The following is a 16,708-nucleotide window of genomic DNA, read 5'->3' on the forward strand; positions in this document are numbered from 1 at the left end:
CACCAGTAAGTTGACTGATCTTCTGCTTGGCCAATAATATGGCCTTCTTGGTCCTCTCCTCCTTTTCAGTCAGCTGCTGTTTGAGACGCTCCTCCTGAGATGATTTCTCCTGAAGCTCTTGTCTGAGACGCGTTAACTCTGTCTGCAAACGAGAGGCTTGTTCCTGCGCACTGCGGGCCTCCATTTCTCGCTCTCCTACAGTCTGCAGAGGACAACAGAAATGACACATTATGAGAAAGACACCCGATAACTTTAGTCTCATCTCAAAAGGTTCAGTTTGTAAGGGAGGATGTGCAAAGACACACAAGAAAAACAGGGATGCCAAGCTATATTTTACTTGATTGATAAACAGCAAACCAGTCAGTAAGCAGAAAGCAGGTCTATCATCAATAATATTATTTTTTTTTAAGAACTGATTTGGATCGAACACTGGCACAATTGTTTTTAAACAATTAATGGTATTAAAAAAACCCACAAATAAGATCTCTTCAGGTCAAATGTTTGAGTCTAGAGTGTTCATTACAGAGCTATTACCAAGGAAGTTATAAAATAAATAAAAATAAATACACTATGCAACATTACTGAGCATTTTCTTTTAAGTTTCAGTTACTCTGTACACAAAGAATAGTTCACAGCACTCTCAATTCCAGTCCAGCTATCTAACACAGAGGTTCCTAAACTTTTCAGCCCGCAACCCCCAAAATAACAATGCCAGTGACTCGCTACCCCCAAATTTCTTGGAAGTGGTTATAAATATACAAACGTTGTGCACACAAAAATAGGTCTATATAAATGAGCATATGGACAACACAAGAAAGTGCAACAGTCTAACAACCATATCATTTTTATAGTCATTTATTAATTTAGTTTAATATTAACCTTACCTAATGCAACTTGTGGGCACAATGTTTTCAGCACAAGTCTATTCTTGGTTTGATTTCTGAAACTGGCCCTTAGAGATAATTCACAATGTTCAGTTGTGGCCTGTATTTATTCCATTGCTATAAAAGAGTCAGAAAGTTTAATCTGGTGCTATAAAATCAATCTTCTGCAGCTGACGCTACTGTTGTGCTGTTAATCTAACAAACACCAATTTAAAAAAAAAAAACCATGTATGACAGCTGAGCAGAGTCCTCTAAAAAATTTACCGGGAAACTCGGACCAATATGAGGAGACTTTACCCACATGTGAATTGTTTGAACTATTTTGGTCCGTTTAGAAACTTTGACGTGTGAAAGTGAATCGCACCAAGAACATAAATAAACACTTGTCTCAGAAACAAAACAATCGATCAACCGGTGTAAAAGCACCCTAAGGAAAAAATAAAGAAGACCCTTTAACCTACACATTGCACTTACTCTATTGAGATTCTCTAGTTGGCCTTCCAGTTCTCTTATCCTGGTCTCTGATTGATTGAGGGACTCTTTAAGATTCTGAAGTTCTTGAGCTGATGCCTGCTGTGCCTCCTGATCCTGGGCTGGTGCAGATGCCGCCGCTGCTACCAACTACACAAAGACCACAATTAACACAGACTTCCACACCAAACACATACTTGCATGCTCCTAATCATAAGCCTTGACTTCACACCTTTTCATATTCAACCTTGAGCTCCTCATATTGTGTTTTATACCGACGACCAATTTTTTTAACTTGTGTGATGGTTTTTATTTTCTCCTGGATGTCCAGTATTTTGGCCTCCTGGTCTTTCTTCAGGTTGTCCCTCTCCACCATCACCTTTCCGAGGTTCTCCCTTAGGTTCTGCACTTGAGACTGCAGAGTAGTCAAAGAGCCACTGCTCCTGTAGAGAACAAGTCATTTATCAATACACAAAAACGAAAAACAAGGCTTTGGTGAATCCTGTGAAGAGAGCTGTTTTAACCTGGCAGCATCAGCTTTTAGTCGGCCGGTTTCTTCAACAAGTTGCTGGATGCGTTTAAGATGTGCTTCCCGCTCAGAGTGCAGACGCTTGTACTCTTCCGGGTCAGTGTCTTTTTGCTGGCTCACCAGGTGCTAAACACCATGAGAATGCATAATCAAGACAGTTAATGTCTATGAAAAATATTTTCTGCAGAAATCACTTGAAGATACATGAAAGCTTCTGACCTGAGTGCGAGCTTTCCAGCGTTTGATGTCTTCTTCCAGAAGTTTCTTCTCTGCCTGAAGCATGCCACTCTTCTCACTCAGCTCTGAATTGGACTCCTGCACCGGCATGATGTCGGACTCTAGTTTACGTATCTGTGAACAAAAACAGTAGTTCTAACTTTTGCCATTCATTTTTAAATAGATAGTTCACCCCAAAATGAAAATTCTGTCATTTATTTACTCACGACTACTCATAATTTGTTGGAAATCAATGGTTACAGGTTTCCAACAAATCTCAAATCATCCTTTTTAGTGTTCAACAGAATAAAAAAAAAACTCAATAAGGATTAAAACAGGAGAGAGTTTTCATTTTTGGGTGGATCACTTTAAGCAAGTGGATCTTGATGTCCATGTTTTTAATCTATGTTTTATTTAATTTGTGTGTTATACATTTTAATAAAAGTGTCTTGCCTTGGCTTGAGTATCCTGCAACTCCTTCTCCAGTTTTTCCTTCTCCTCTCTCAGCATCTTATTGGTCTCCATCAGGACATTCATGGTCTCAGTTTTCTTCATCAGCTCATCGTGCTGGGCTAGAGTCTTTGCAGTCACCTTAAGACAACAATCAAACAGATGGAGTAACAGCCACAAGCAAAAGGAATACATGGTTGTGATTAGAGAATGCATCGGGGCTTTCCATGCCAACCTGCATCCTCTCTCTCTCTGCATTTAGACTCTCTTGCATATCCTTCAGCTCTCTCTCCAGATGCTCCACTCTGAGCCTGTGCCTCAGACTCTCCCCCTGGACAACCTCGAACCGAGACTCTGCGATCTCCTTCTCTCTGCGCACAAATCTGAAAACCAATTGTGGAATAAAAGACTTTCATGAATGTGGAAAATTGATTTCCCATATTTCTACTCTGCTTCATTCTATTTTTCAGCATTTTCTCTGCACAATCAGCCCAACGGCCATGCTAAAAATAATTGGTGTAATTACCAGAAACAAATGTATATTATATACACTTTTTGATTCCACATTAAATCATATGTGGTATTATTTAAAAGTAGGGGTGTCAAAATTAATTGTTTCATCGGTGCACCGCGATGCAGACGCAGACAATTCGGTATCAGTTCAGTAAAGATCATAACCGGTTATTATGTACTGACATCATTTATCTCTTATGCGCTCTGTCGCGAGGGAGGTGAGTGCGAGTATTTACAACACTCAGCCAACTCAGGGCCGGCCCGTGGCATAGGCACCATAGGGAAATGCTAAGGGCGCTGTATATCCAGAGGGGCGCCAGAAATTAGCGTGGTTCAGTTGGTTTTGTTTTAGATTTTCCTGAAACACATTCAGTTATAGACGGCAATAACTCAAAAAACTCTTACCCTAAAAAGATCTAAAGTGTGTTTCCTACAAAAAGACAAGGCTGGTTATGTTTCACAGCTGTCTTTCTTTTTTTTTTTTTTTTCGCTCGACATTACGAGCACTGCTCTGTTTAAGCCCTCGCAATATGTGTTTAGCCGGGATAGCTCACGCTGAGAGGAGCTCTCAGTAAGGGACCGTCGGAAAAGTGCTTCTTTTTTAAGTTTTTCTGCTCCGCTCAGCGCGAGTTCTCTCTGTTGCGAGGATTCAAGTGTGTGTGTTTGCGTGTGTGTGTTTATTTGTTTGGTGCTGTCTATGTTTGTGTATGTGTTTGAATAAGAGACAGTGTGGTGCTGTGTGTTTATACAGACAGCTTGTTATAGCCTCCCCCCTAAAATATAACACTGTATATAGAAAGCATCGTCAATGCACCGTGATGCACCGAGATATCGAATTGAACCGAAGGCATGATAATCGTAACCGAACCGAACCGTGAGACCAGTATAGGTTCACACCTCTATTTAAAAGCTTAAAAATATTAAATAAGGGAGAAAGTTACACAGGGATTAGGCACCAGAGTGATTCTCTAAAGGCAAGTTTTATATCTCTAGGGTCATTTTCTGGTTGCAGTTATACTTCCAAAAGTAATGCACGCCATCCAACAAGAACAATATTCAGGCCTAACATTCAACGACTTCCATGATCAAAGCTACATTGCTGTTGTGTGTCATAAGTTTTGTGGTAATGGAAATAAGAGTGTAGATGCGCTGGTTTGGCAGTTGACAGAGTAAGATGACTAAAGAGCCTCAATTATTGTTGATTAAAAGCTATCAACTTCCTAGTTAATGGCTGATGACAGACAGTTGCTTGGTGCAAATTATGATCACATATGAAAGAGGCCTAAAGAGAAACCTGAGTATTTCAAGAAGTTGCTCCTGAGACTTTCCTTCTTCAGTCAGGGAGACGTTGAGTGGACTCTCAGTGGTGGCTCGCTTCAGCTGACTTGCCATCTGTCCACTCAGAGTCTGGATCTGCTCATGGAGGAGTTTGTTCTGCCTCTGCAGATTTTCACAGCGGGACTGGATCTTACACTGCTCCTCCTGATATGAAGAAAGAACTAGTGTAAACACAAATAAATAGCACTTCTAACTCTATAATAGACATCTTGTTGCAATTCCTTTACCTTAAGAATCTTCTCTTGTTCCTCCCATGACACACGAGCCTCTAGCAGTTGAGCGCTGGTGATCTGTACTTTCTCCTCCAGCTGCTGTCTGACAAGAGAAGCCTGTTGAGCCTGAGCTTTGGCAGCCTGCAGTGCCTCCACATCTGCCGCATGCAGTAACATCTCCCTCTCATATTTATCTTGTGCCTCAGCTGCCATCTTAGCCTGCTCCTGACCATCCAGTAAGGCCTGCTGCTCCTGTGCCGCAGCCACAGCTGCTTTCTCCTGGGCACTCTGGAGCTCTGCCTGCACACTGCTGAGAGACTTTCTCAGCTCCGTTAGCTGTGGGAAAAAAAAAAAAAAAAAAAGCAAAGGCAAATTCTGCCTCTTAAAAATCTGTTCTCTTAAGAAAGACAAAAGGCACATCACAAAAATAATAATGACCGATAATAATTACATAAATAGCCTTTAATTAATGTAACCCCTGTGACACTAGGTTTCCATACATCTATTTTTATGCACATTTTGGATATGATGAAAATGCGCATTAAAAAAAACTTGCATACGCATAACTGAGCAGAATAAACTTTCAATTCAATAAGAAAAGATGCACATAAACTACGATGGAAACACTTACCAAACAAAGCATTAAAAAAGGTCATGTGCTTTTGTTATAAGAGATCATGTGATGATAAAAATGTGTGTGAATGGAAAAACCAGCAGACTGAGCACATTGTAAAACATCTGAAAAGTTGTTTTGGTCATTCTAAAACACCATAACCATTTCAGTATTAGTGCTATTTTCTAAACATCACCTCTAGAATCAAGAGCATCTGTGCTCCGCATCTCACACCTTCAAATGCCACCACACGTTTAATGCATGTCGGCATTTTTCTTCTGAGGTGCAAGTCATTTAATAAATAACAAAAAGATTTAAGCAGCTTCTCCTATTGAAGCAAATTCCATTTTTACTATTGATATTTGGCGCCAGTTAATCAGGAAGTGATGATTTAGTTCTCTTTGACTCATTGGATTGAAAAGCTGCTTTATTTGAAAGTCTTTAATGTGATAATCCAGTTTTGTGCATGAATTTAAATCTCATCTTTGAATGGAAACATGGCTAATGTAATCTTAAAGTTCACTTAAAGATGAAATTCTGCCATCCTTCACTTATCCATGTCTTGCTACAAAGCAGTTGCTAAAAACTAAAAAAAATATATTTTGAAAAATGTTGGAAACCTGTAACAGTTGACTTCTATAGTATTTGTTTTCTTTACTATGGTATTCAGTGGTTACAGGCTTCCAACAGTTTTTAAAATATACATAATTTGGCAGAACATAAAAATTCTAAGTGTATTAGAACAAGTCAAATGTGACTATTATGGCAGAATTTTCAGTGAACAGTCACTTTAAGAGGTCCTTAAAATGATTATCGTTTTGCACAGGACAGCCATTAATAAAAAAACAGGCCTTTTTTTAAACAGGTAAAATGTAGTGATCCAAGGTGTAAATTCACTACCTCTTGCTCTACAGCAGCAACAGCTTTGTTTTTCTCTTCCAGCAAGTTCTGTTTCTCCTTGTCCATTTCCAGCAGTTTCTGCTCTAGCCGTTTATACTGCTCCTGAGCTGCCTCCACTTGGTTTTCTACAGATGAACGAACTTGCTCAGTTACCTAGAAATGGGAAACAAACAAACAAAATTCTAAAAATCAAACAAAAGTGCCAATGAATTGTAGTATAAAAATGTACTCTAAGCCAGCCTTTAATAGCCAAGCACTGTGATTTGATGTGATATTCATATACACCGAATAAAAGGACTAAGCCGAAGAAAAAAAAAATGAATAAATGAAAATGTCTAACTACCTGCTTCTCCTTATCTAGAGACTCCTCCAGGCTAAGACTCATAGCCTTGTATTGCTCCATACTGGCAGTAGTGTTTTTAAGTCGCTCTGTCAGTTCTTCAATTCTGTTCTCAGTCTGCCTTATCTGGGCACGCAGAACCTCCATGTCCCTCTCACTGCCCTGCAGACCTGAAGTAGTAAGAAAAAAAATTGAGAAAACATCTAAACCCAACCAAACTTGTTTAAGTAAATTTATGAGCATTAATTAAACCAAGCAAATAAAATGTCTCACCTGTATGTACTGCAGCGGACGCCAGCCGGCTCTCCCCGCTATTCAACTGCAATCTCAAGTTGGTTAACTCAAGCTGTGCAGCACTGAGCTGTTCTTTCGTCTTGTGGTGCTGAGCAATCTGTGCTTCCAGCTGCTTCTTAGTGTCCATCAGCTGCACCTGTGATGCAGAGAAATAACAAAGAGAAGCAAAAATGTGAAGACTCAAATCAGGGGAAATAAAAAGGATAAGCGAGATGAAGTTCTCACATCTTGATTCCGTGCCAGCAGGTGCTTCTGCTCCACCTCATTCTCAAGTCTCTTCTGGAGCTGGGTGATCTCTCTCTCCTGCTTTTCAATCTGAGCAGTCAGCCGTTGTCTTGTCTCCGTCTCAGAGCGCTCTAGAGTAGTCTGCAAAAATCATTCACAGATGCAGTATGTTATAAAAACATCCAGAGTTTGTATGTACCAGAGTCTGGGTTATCTGATGAAAGCAGTGATGACCTGTATTGATTTGAGGTTGGTCAGCAGCATATTTTGGCCAAGCTGTTGGGCCTGGAAGGACTCTTTCTCCTGGGTCAGCCTGATCTCAACTAGCTTCAACATGTCCCTCTCTTTACGCAGGTTCTCCAATTCAGACTAAAATAAAAAGACGAAATTACAATAATGAATGTAGATTGAAATAACAGACTGAACTGGTGTTTGATTGAACTAACTAGGAACATACCTCAGCAATGGAGAGCTTCTCAGCTGCTGCTTGTAGGTCCTGTGTGAGGGTGTGTGTGGTTTGTTCACTCTGCTGAATTGCTGCAGCCTGTTTCTGAAGCTTCTCATTCAGAGAGGCAATATCCTTACGATAGCCCTCAACATTATCCTGGAGCATCTCATATCTGACATGCACACCACATACAAAAACAAATCAAGCCAAATGCAGTTAAAAATATCATGACGACAAAAAGAAATATGACTGGATACCTTTTGGACGTGAACTCTAGCTGTGTGGAGATCTTCATGTTCTCCGAGCGAAGTTCGGTAACTTGATCCTGCAGTTTCTCATTTTGCTCAATTTGTGCCTTTTCAGACTCAATTTTCTCTTTCTTATAGGCCACAAAGACCTCCTGAAGCTGAGCAAACACAGGACACCTTTAATTTTGTGCTTATAGTTATATAACATCTTGAAGAAAATCCACTTATTCTTTATTTAAAGAACCCTGAAATAACACTATTGTTATATTGACTGTTTGATCAAATTAATGTAGCCTTGCTAAGCCAATTGATTCATTTGAAGCCTTTTAGCACTCACAATGTTACATTATTAATAAGCTCCAAGTCTATATGTTAGCGATGAAAAAAAATGGCACCACATGGCTACCTGCTTCAGTGCAGCCTTGGCCTCAACTGACTCAGTGGATTCTATGGCTGTGGCAACCAGTGCTGTAGGGGTGCCAGTGGTGGGTGTAACGGCTGGAGAACGACGGGGCGTAGAGGTCAGCATAAGCTCCTCAGCTCCAGCACCTGTCACATTTCAAGCAAATACTATTTCATTAATTGTGAAAGCTTCCCATTAAAATGATAGTTTATGTTTTATGTCAGATAAAAGCTTAATAAAACACTTTTGTTATTTATAGAATCTTGCATGGCCTCAAGATCCCTCCAACTTTCCCCAAGTAGGACAACTTTAGCACAGAATACTGTCATGAATACAGTCTACTTTTAATGAAGTCGATAAATAATACATTGCATGTAATATATGCAGCATGGAAAAAATCTTTGATAACTTAGCATTTTAATGGATAGCATTATAAAAGACATGTATGCACATTTATTTCTCCTACTGTTGCACAAAATAGAGAGTATAGAGTATAGAGATTGCAGAAATTATACCAATATTTTCAGATGAATAATCATTACCCTGCGGGAAAGTGACCCCAGTAGTCTGAGTCAGAAGCATGCGGAACATGTCCCTCTGCCGTGCCACAGTGTCAACCTTCTGCAGATCTTGAGTTCTCTTTTCCTTCAGCTGCTCCAACTCTCGCTGAAGCTCCTCGAGATATTTTTCCACTTCACTGCGTCTGAACACACAACCAGCATTATGCATGGTCCACATAATATCACAATCAACACTTGAAATCACACACTCACTTCATGGTGTCTCCCTCCAATTCATCCTTCTCCTTTTCCTCACTAAGGTCTCTGAGCGCCACTAGGAGTCGCTGGTTCTGCTGCTGCAGCTCTTCAACGCTACGGAAAGTGACCAGGTGCTGAGAAATAACCTCCGATGTGCTGCTCACATCTGCCGAACCCACATCATCATCCTCCCGCATAACATGGTTACCACGTGCTTCCTCCAGCTCAACGAGAAGAACTCGCACCTGAGATTACAATGTTAAAATTATTGTAACTTAGATCTTTTTTTTTTTTTTTTTGCTCTGGCATGAAACACTGATCGCAAAGTTGTGCCTCCAGGCCTCACCTGTTGAGCCATGTCAGCCAGCTGAACCTCAAACCTCTGGTTATCTCTTTCCAAAACTGATGCACGCTTGTTGCTTTCATCCGATTCTTTTTGCAAGCGATGTACCTCCTGAAAAGTACCAAAAAATACACAATTGTAGATTTGGTTTTATAAATATAAAAAGTAATCATCTGGTAATGTGACATGTAATAAAACTTTTCAATTCTCACCGTGACAGCTTGCTCTAATTTAGCAGAGAGACTGGAAACTGATTTCTGCATGCGCTCGTACTCTTCTCTCTGTCTTTTCAGTATAGGAGCCTTTGCTTCCATTTCCTGCACAATGTCATCCAGGTACTTGTGCAGTCGCTTGTTCTCGAGTTTTTCACGCTGTAAATGCTCTTGGGTCTCAACGTATGCGGTATAGATCTACAAAAAAAAAAATTGGAAAATGTGCATTAGCTTACTTTACCTCATAAAAATGATTTATGAAAATGAACCTTAGACTGGTATAACTGATCAGAAGTAAGGTTATCACCTCTGTGAGTTTCATGCCTGGTTTGATCATTTTGGCAACTGCAGCAGCAGTGGGGGACATTATGGTCACCTGCTCTTCTGTAAGAATTGAAGCAGCTCCTGGAGTGGCAAATGAAAAACTTGTATACATTTTATATCAAAAACCACTAGTCAAAGTTGCAGAAATAAACATAAAAAAACAGTAAAAAGCAAACAAAGCAACAAATTGCTAACCTCTGTGTCTGCTGTCAGACAACAGGTCGTTGGCATTGTCCAGCTCTTTTTCTTGGCTGCTTATTTTCTCTTTAAGTTCAGCAATTTCCTTATTCTTATGACTTTCCAGATCTGCCATCTTCACTTCCAGATCTTTATGTGCTGTTCAGAAAAGTAGAAAACAACAATTGATATGAATGCATAAAGACTCAAGTAACAACTTCAAAAAAACAAAATAAAGAGTAAAGATTATTGCACACTGAATGTGAAATTTTCGTTCATAATTTTAGACGTTAAAAATAAATTCGACCTCATCTTGTGTCATTCGTATTGACACACTGCCTTCTAAACTTTTGTCCGTCATAAAAAGATTCAAACCAGGTTGGATTTTTTTCACTTTTCACATCCAAAGAGGCACTAGGAGAGGTGTTTTGACAGTTCAGAGCCATCGCACAAGCAAAAGGCTAAATACAGAATGCCGTCATTTGAGCTACAGATAACTTTGAAAAACACAGTGCATTAAATAAAGACATAATGTGGTGGACAGCTATGTGCTGGATTCTGTGACTGGCGCACCTCTCCCCTGCTGCTGTTTGGTGTGAGTTTGTCTAACTAACTGCTCGTAAACAATATAATAAAGCATGGTCCAATTACAGTCCGTTACTTCGGCATATCAATGCGTCCGCCATCTATTGTAATGTCTAAAGGTACTGCCAGTCTCTTTTCAGGGTTTGTTTACATACAAGAATGTGTGAAGTATTACAAGGAATGTATCAAAAATCCACTGATTTCCTACATAGAACCTCCAACTGATTTCCTGAAATAAGTTTTGCATTTCGGGATGATCGTAGTAACGCAGCTCTTTGATAAGAACCCTCCTTTCTCTCTATGTAGGCTAGTATTAAATAAACGCAATATGCAGCATATTCCTCTTTCTTTTTCTACTTTGCAGAAGAGAGAGGCAAACAGCATCACTGCTTAAACTGACTCTAAAATGTTTAGCATTTTTCGTAATGTATTGATTAATACGCATCAGACTCAGTGTGCAAGGTTTGTTAAATGTAACAATTTTTTCGAATATGCATACAAAAAAAAAATGCATATAAAACTTTTAGACTTCAGTGTGCGAAGACCCTAAAGCTAAAATATTTTTCAGCTTTTTGTTTTTTTAAGATCATTCATCACTTACCCTCTCCAGCCTCTTTAAGCAGCTTATGAAGCTCATCAACGGCTCTGCTGAGCTCTTCACTCTTGGCCTCAGCATCAGCTGCTGCTCCCTGTGAATCATCAACATAAATACATTTGGTTATAACATAAAAAATCTAGTCTAATACACATTTTCCTTTTATTGCACAATTCAAAACTTGAGTCAATTTAACCATACCTTGTACAGATTTGAGAGCTTAATGTTGGCATTGAGCTCATTACTGAACTTTTCTTCCAAAGCAGCTTGCTGTTCTTTTGCCTAAAAGAGCAACACATTTCCAAAAGTATATGAAGAATTCTGAAACAACAACCAATAACTGTGGTGACTATGCATTGTCTGACCTCTCTCATCTTAATGATCATCTCCTCTGCTTGCTTCTGAAAGGTCTCATTGGACGCCTTCAGACTGGTCACCTGATCTTGAAGGCGGGTGATCTAGTCAGCCAAGCAGAGACACAAACTTAGAAAATATTCCAATGCAGTGCAGGGGATATTAAAAAAAGCTATTTTAAATTCATGCCTCAGTACCTCGTCCTCCTTGTTATTAAGGTTACACTGGAGCTCCAAGATCTCATTGCCTCTCTGCCGGGACAGAGACAGCAGTTCTTCACTTTTGGCTTTAAGTTCAGTGTTCAGCCAGGTCACTTGAGACTGGAGTAGATCTTTCTCCTGCTCCATTCGTTTTTCCTTATACTAGAATACAAACATTAAAATCATAGTCGTATCATGAAGACAACATGCCAAAATTCTGACAATTAGTGTTTAAACAGGTTAACATTAGTACTGATTCAAGTATTGTATCAATGCATTCATATTTTATGAAAAATAAATGCATTACAAATTAAAAATATATATATAAATAATTATATATGTATATTATATATATATATTTAGGGGTGTAACGGTTCACAAAAATCACAGTTCAGTTCAATACGATAGTGGTGTCACAGTTCAGTATGTTTGAAACAGAAACAAAAGAAAAAAGCCAGAGGATTTCTCTGATTTAATTTTTTATTGTATTAAAACTAACATCATAAAAGTCTGATCTTTTTTTTTTTATACTTCTGGGGTTTCTGCTTAGCAGCAAATAAAACAATCCTTCTTTATACTCAAAACAAAAAAGCTGCTTATAAAAAAAATAATATAATATTGTAGTAGTTAAACGAATAAAAAGAAAAGAACAATTGAGTTTTTATATGGAACTCAGTTTCAATCAATTTTTTAGTTTTTTTTTATTTTCAGAAAGATGAGTGTCCACTTTTCCTTCAGACAGCACAGATCTGCTTGATTTGACTGTCACCTGCCATTTTAGTGGATCTGAAAGCAGGAATTATCTGAATGAAATGGGCTTATGAAGGAATAATGTAACAGGGCTCTATTACATTTAACATTTTCTTAAAATCCAAAACTTCCACTGCGGATTAAGGTCTCACAGGGCTCTAAATGAATCTTTTTTTTTTCTTGGTAGCCACCGGTGCTCCTAACTTCAAAAATGTAGACGCACCAGACAAAATTTAATCGCACCCACCAACAATTATGAGCACCTTTACTACACGTTTTATGTTAACAGATTCTATTATACATTAACACTCTAATCACAACTAACAAATAAACCCAAATCTGCATGCACTCACCAGCCCTGCATGCGCTGCTTGATGTGAGATGAACTGAACTCCCAATAATAACTGTGCTGTTCTCACGGGGGCTGTCTGATATTGCACAGCTGATATTATAACTTATTATTTGCATATGTCATCTTAATAGCAGTAACAGTCTTTTCATGGGCTGCAATATTAGTTTCATCTCAGTGAATGCATGCTCTTTAGCTAGGTGAACACTGTGTCAGTCGCATGATTGACAGCATTGTGATGATTAAATGACAGATTAAATAATGTTAGAACATTTCGTGTTCAAAATGTGTATATTCAGTGGCAAACACCGTAACCTGAAAACTCTGACTTTAACCACTGGAAGACTTTTTTTCCACTCTTCGAAAAGTGTAAATGCTGGATTGACATTTAGCACATGATCTCTAATCAGATGTGCCATTAGTTATAACTCTAGCTGGTTTTTAAAACTAAATATGCCAGTGTTGTTTTCATTCTCTCGGATCCAGCCCTATACATTTTCGCAGCTGTGGCACCCTGTCAACGGAACTAAGAGATTAACAGCCGAAATTAAAAAATCTCTTTGCATTCTATTCTACTGCAGTGGGTCAATAAGGAGAGCTTGAGGGCGGGGCAAGCATTGCTGGCTTTTTTGAACGTATTGTCTTATATCTTTTTAGATCTTAGTCTGAATCGTTCGGTTTGCAATGCGTACCGAACGATTCAATACGAATACGCATAAAGTTACACCCTTAATATATATATATACATACATATATAAATATATATATATACACACATATATACATACATACACACACACACACACACACACACATATATATATATATATATATATACGTAACACACACACACACACATATATATATATATATATATATATATATATATATATATATATATATATATATACGTAACACACACACACACACACACACACACACACACACACACACACACACACACACACACACACACACACACACACACACACACACTTTTTTTTTTTTACCTTGATTGAAACTTCAGAGGTTTCTGACTCCTCCAGTTTGAGCTGAAGCTGCATTTTTTCTGCACTGACTTCCACCAATCGATCATTAAGACGCTTAAGGTCCTCTGTAAAACAACAATAATAATAATTAAAAAATAAATAAATAAAGGCCATTCTTTTGAAATATGCTTACGCAGGATTTTTAAAATAGTAATAGTTATTTTACATTGCATTTAATTTAATTTCATTCTGTTTTTGATAACAAGTAGGGCTGCACGATATTGGAAAGATCTGACATTGCAATATGTTGTTTCGCAGCATATATTGTATGAATATAGTCTCAGCAGATGATATGAATAGCTCTATTTGGAAAGATTTCATTATTTAGATTGATTGAGATGATTCTTTGCAGTGGATTTGCATAAATAATAATTAATTACAAGGAAAAACAAATAAATAAACAGTGCTTTAAGGTTTTCTGGGAAGCCTAACAGTATCCAAGTACAGAAATGAAACAATCAAATGTAAAATATAATGATCATAATTTTATAAATAATGATAGTTAATATCTTTATCTTGTAACTTTAATAAACAATCTAATTCTGAGATGTGACCATTGCAGATACACACATTGCGATGTGGATGCTCAAACAATATATTGTTCAGACCTAATAACAATACATAAGTGTTTCTTTATTACTGATCAAATTCCGAACTTGATTCAAAATCAAAACATAAATCTGTGTAAACATTTTAGTGTATGTAAACAAGACGTCCAAACAAAATCTGCCCTTTCAGTATTACAGTGCAACATTACAATAAAAAAAGTTTCTTAAATAATACTTAAATACCGCTTTGGTGTTCCATCTCCTGAGATCTTCTTTCCAGTGTACGGACCAGCTCTCTTTTTTCTGCTTCGAGCTCATCTTTGGCTTTGGAAAGGTCATTCTGCAAACAAGGCACAGTCTTTCTAGTCTCATCACACACCTCAAGAAGACACTGAGATCTTCTCCTCTAGCAAACTGTCATGTAAAATTTTACCTGTTTAGATTCTAGTTTGGCGTATGAAGCTGCTTGCTCCTTATTGTTCTCTCTTAAACATTTCAGCTCATCCTCTGTAATCGAAAAGAGCAAATACAATTAAGCATAACATTCAAATTCTAAATACAATACAATATAGACATTTGATTGACACCTACTTACCCAATTTATAGTGCTCCTCTTTCAGGATCTGATGTTCTTGAGTCTGGGACACAAACTGAGCCTGACTCTCTGCGAACTTTTTCTCGATGTCAAAATACTGTTGTTCTATGTTAAAAAAGTAAAATACCAAAACACATTAACATGCCTGCAAACAAGTGCACGGTAACAATGTGGACAGAAAAAAATTATTTAGATTATGAATTTAATTGTAACAATTGTTTACTAGTTATAGTTTGCAGAACAACACGTCCAAGAATTAACGTAAACAACATCATACAAATTACCTCAAGATAACCAGACCCAGGCCTCGTTCGTGACTATGAACTGTTTACATTGACTAAAATAGCATAGCCTTACCGCTATCCACACGAAATTGCTCCTGTTGTGCCTTGAGGTCATCAACTTCACATTGCTGCTCAGAAATGTACTTCTCTAATTTAGTCAAAACTGTTTTTTGGAGTTTCGATATCTCCGACCGCTCAAGTATCTGCTGCAACACAGCCGCCATTTTTCGTTCCGGTGACTCCTCCTCGTCCGGCGCGTCAAATGCAAACGTGCTTATTACTATTTTCCGCAAGGTGGTAAAACTTCCACCAGGTGGCGCCCATGTAGATTTGGAGAAGCTTTGTAAACAAATTCGTCAAATGATCTATGAAGTCAAAAGACCAAATAAATAAAACAAATAAACATTTTATCCTTTAACTTGTTTAACAAACACACTCTTTCAAGTAAAGGTGATTGTGATTGGACAGCCTGGACATCGATGAGAGAAGTAACGTGAAAACTGCGTCCTTGTGACGGAGTCATTTACACTTGAATAAGGATGTGGATTTAAAATATTGCACGTATTATGTCGATGAATTTCATTATGGTTGTATGCAATATATTTGATTCGTTTAAATTGGCCCGTAGCCAGCCTGGTGAAAGTGGTGGTTCTTTTTTTCTCAAAAAGTGGACCTATTTGCAGTTATACGACTCAGTTTCTATTTAACTATGAGATTTAAATACTGCATTTAAGTTGGGTTTTTTGTTGGTAAACAAGTCAGATGTCATCATAATCACACTTTTTGATGACTAAAATATTTATATCCTAAAAAATTGCAATAAAACAAATTAAAACAAGACTATTTTTTAAAATACAAATTTATTACATCATATATCATTGGAAAAAATAGCAATCTATTAAAGTCTTAAAGTAAAAAAAAAACTGTAGCTCACTATTATTTATTAGACAAAAAAAAAAAAAAAAACCTGGCCAGCACATTCAACTGTCCTCAGTCACAATTTGGCAATTTCTATAATAATAATAATAATAATAATAATAATAATAATAATAATAATAATAATAATAACAGTAATAATACATGGTAATAATAATAATAATAATAATAATGAATTCTTCAGAATTTTTCTAGTCTCTTTGGCAAAAACAAAGTACATTTTAAAATTCCTGGAAATAAACAATAGGCAAAATATATTCAAATTAATTTTATATGGTCCGCTTTTGGTGCTTCACACATTTTTTTTACACCTGTAAAATGTTTTCTCTGTTTAAAAACAATACAGCAGTGAAAGAAGACTTCTCTTACGTCAGATTATAGTCCCACCAAAGCAACAGCCGACAGAAGATTCCGTTTGGTCTTAACGCCTTTTTCGATGGATTATTTTCATTACTTGTGATGACATAGCAGTCAGAATAGAACAATTGAGCTAATGTATGGGACAAATTCTGGACCTTTGTCACTGTCAGTGAGGGGTGGGCCTTCCGAACCCCCCTGTCTACAG

At 37.7% G+C, this 16,708-nt stretch overlaps 1 protein-coding gene across 2 annotated transcripts in view; it reads right to left on the minus strand.

Annotated features, from left to right (window-relative positions):
- Window positions 1-15,444, minus strand: part of tprb (translocated promoter region b, nuclear basket protein) — a 30,659-nt gene extending 15,215 nt beyond the window's left edge. The window contains exons 1-32 of one of the 2 annotated variants that reach the window (NM_001030123.1): window positions 15,281-15,441; window positions 14,924-15,028; window positions 14,762-14,835; window positions 14,572-14,668; window positions 13,742-13,845; window positions 11,630-11,794; window positions 11,444-11,536; window positions 11,280-11,360; window positions 11,085-11,172; window positions 9,917-10,057; window positions 9,705-9,802; window positions 9,398-9,595; window positions 9,189-9,296; window positions 8,858-9,087; window positions 8,627-8,787; window positions 8,088-8,230; window positions 7,691-7,839; window positions 7,443-7,605; window positions 7,220-7,354; window positions 6,986-7,126; window positions 6,740-6,896; window positions 6,470-6,636; window positions 6,127-6,279; window positions 4,629-4,949; window positions 4,358-4,545; window positions 2,786-2,933; window positions 2,554-2,691; window positions 2,104-2,235; window positions 1,880-2,010; window positions 1,588-1,798; window positions 1,359-1,505; window positions 4-202 (exon numbers count right to left, since the gene is read on the minus strand). In NM_001030123.1, the coding sequence (NP_001025294.1) occupies window positions 4-202; window positions 1,359-1,505; window positions 1,588-1,798; window positions 1,880-2,010; window positions 2,104-2,235; window positions 2,554-2,691; window positions 2,786-2,933; window positions 4,358-4,545; window positions 4,629-4,949; window positions 6,127-6,279; window positions 6,470-6,636; window positions 6,740-6,896; window positions 6,986-7,126; window positions 7,220-7,354; window positions 7,443-7,605; window positions 7,691-7,839; window positions 8,088-8,230; window positions 8,627-8,787; window positions 8,858-9,087; window positions 9,189-9,296; window positions 9,398-9,595; window positions 9,705-9,802; window positions 9,917-10,057; window positions 11,085-11,172; window positions 11,280-11,360; window positions 11,444-11,536; window positions 11,630-11,794; window positions 13,742-13,845; window positions 14,572-14,668; window positions 14,762-14,835; window positions 14,924-15,028; window positions 15,281-15,431 (4,717 nt within the window). In that variant the 5' untranslated portion in view covers window positions 15,432-15,441. Of the gene's footprint in view, window positions 1-3; window positions 203-1,358; window positions 1,506-1,587; window positions 1,799-1,879; window positions 2,011-2,103; window positions 2,236-2,553; window positions 2,692-2,785; window positions 2,934-4,357; window positions 4,546-4,628; window positions 4,950-6,126; window positions 6,280-6,469; window positions 6,637-6,739; window positions 6,897-6,985; window positions 7,127-7,219; window positions 7,355-7,442; window positions 7,606-7,690; window positions 7,840-8,087; window positions 8,231-8,626; window positions 8,788-8,857; window positions 9,088-9,188; window positions 9,297-9,397; window positions 9,596-9,704; window positions 9,803-9,916; window positions 10,058-11,084; window positions 11,173-11,279; window positions 11,361-11,443; window positions 11,537-11,629; window positions 11,795-13,741; window positions 13,846-14,571; window positions 14,669-14,761; window positions 14,836-14,923; window positions 15,029-15,280 lie in introns of both variants that reach the window. The other variant, XM_009294751.5, reaches the window with a different exon arrangement.
- Window positions 15,445-16,708: the final 1,264 nt, after the last annotated feature.

This window comes from Danio rerio, chromosome 20 (genome assembly GCF_049306965.1).
Source record: "Danio rerio strain Tuebingen ecotype United States chromosome 20, GRCz12tu, whole genome shotgun sequence".
Taxonomy (NCBI): domain Eukaryota; kingdom Metazoa; phylum Chordata; class Actinopteri; order Cypriniformes; family Danionidae; genus Danio; species Danio rerio.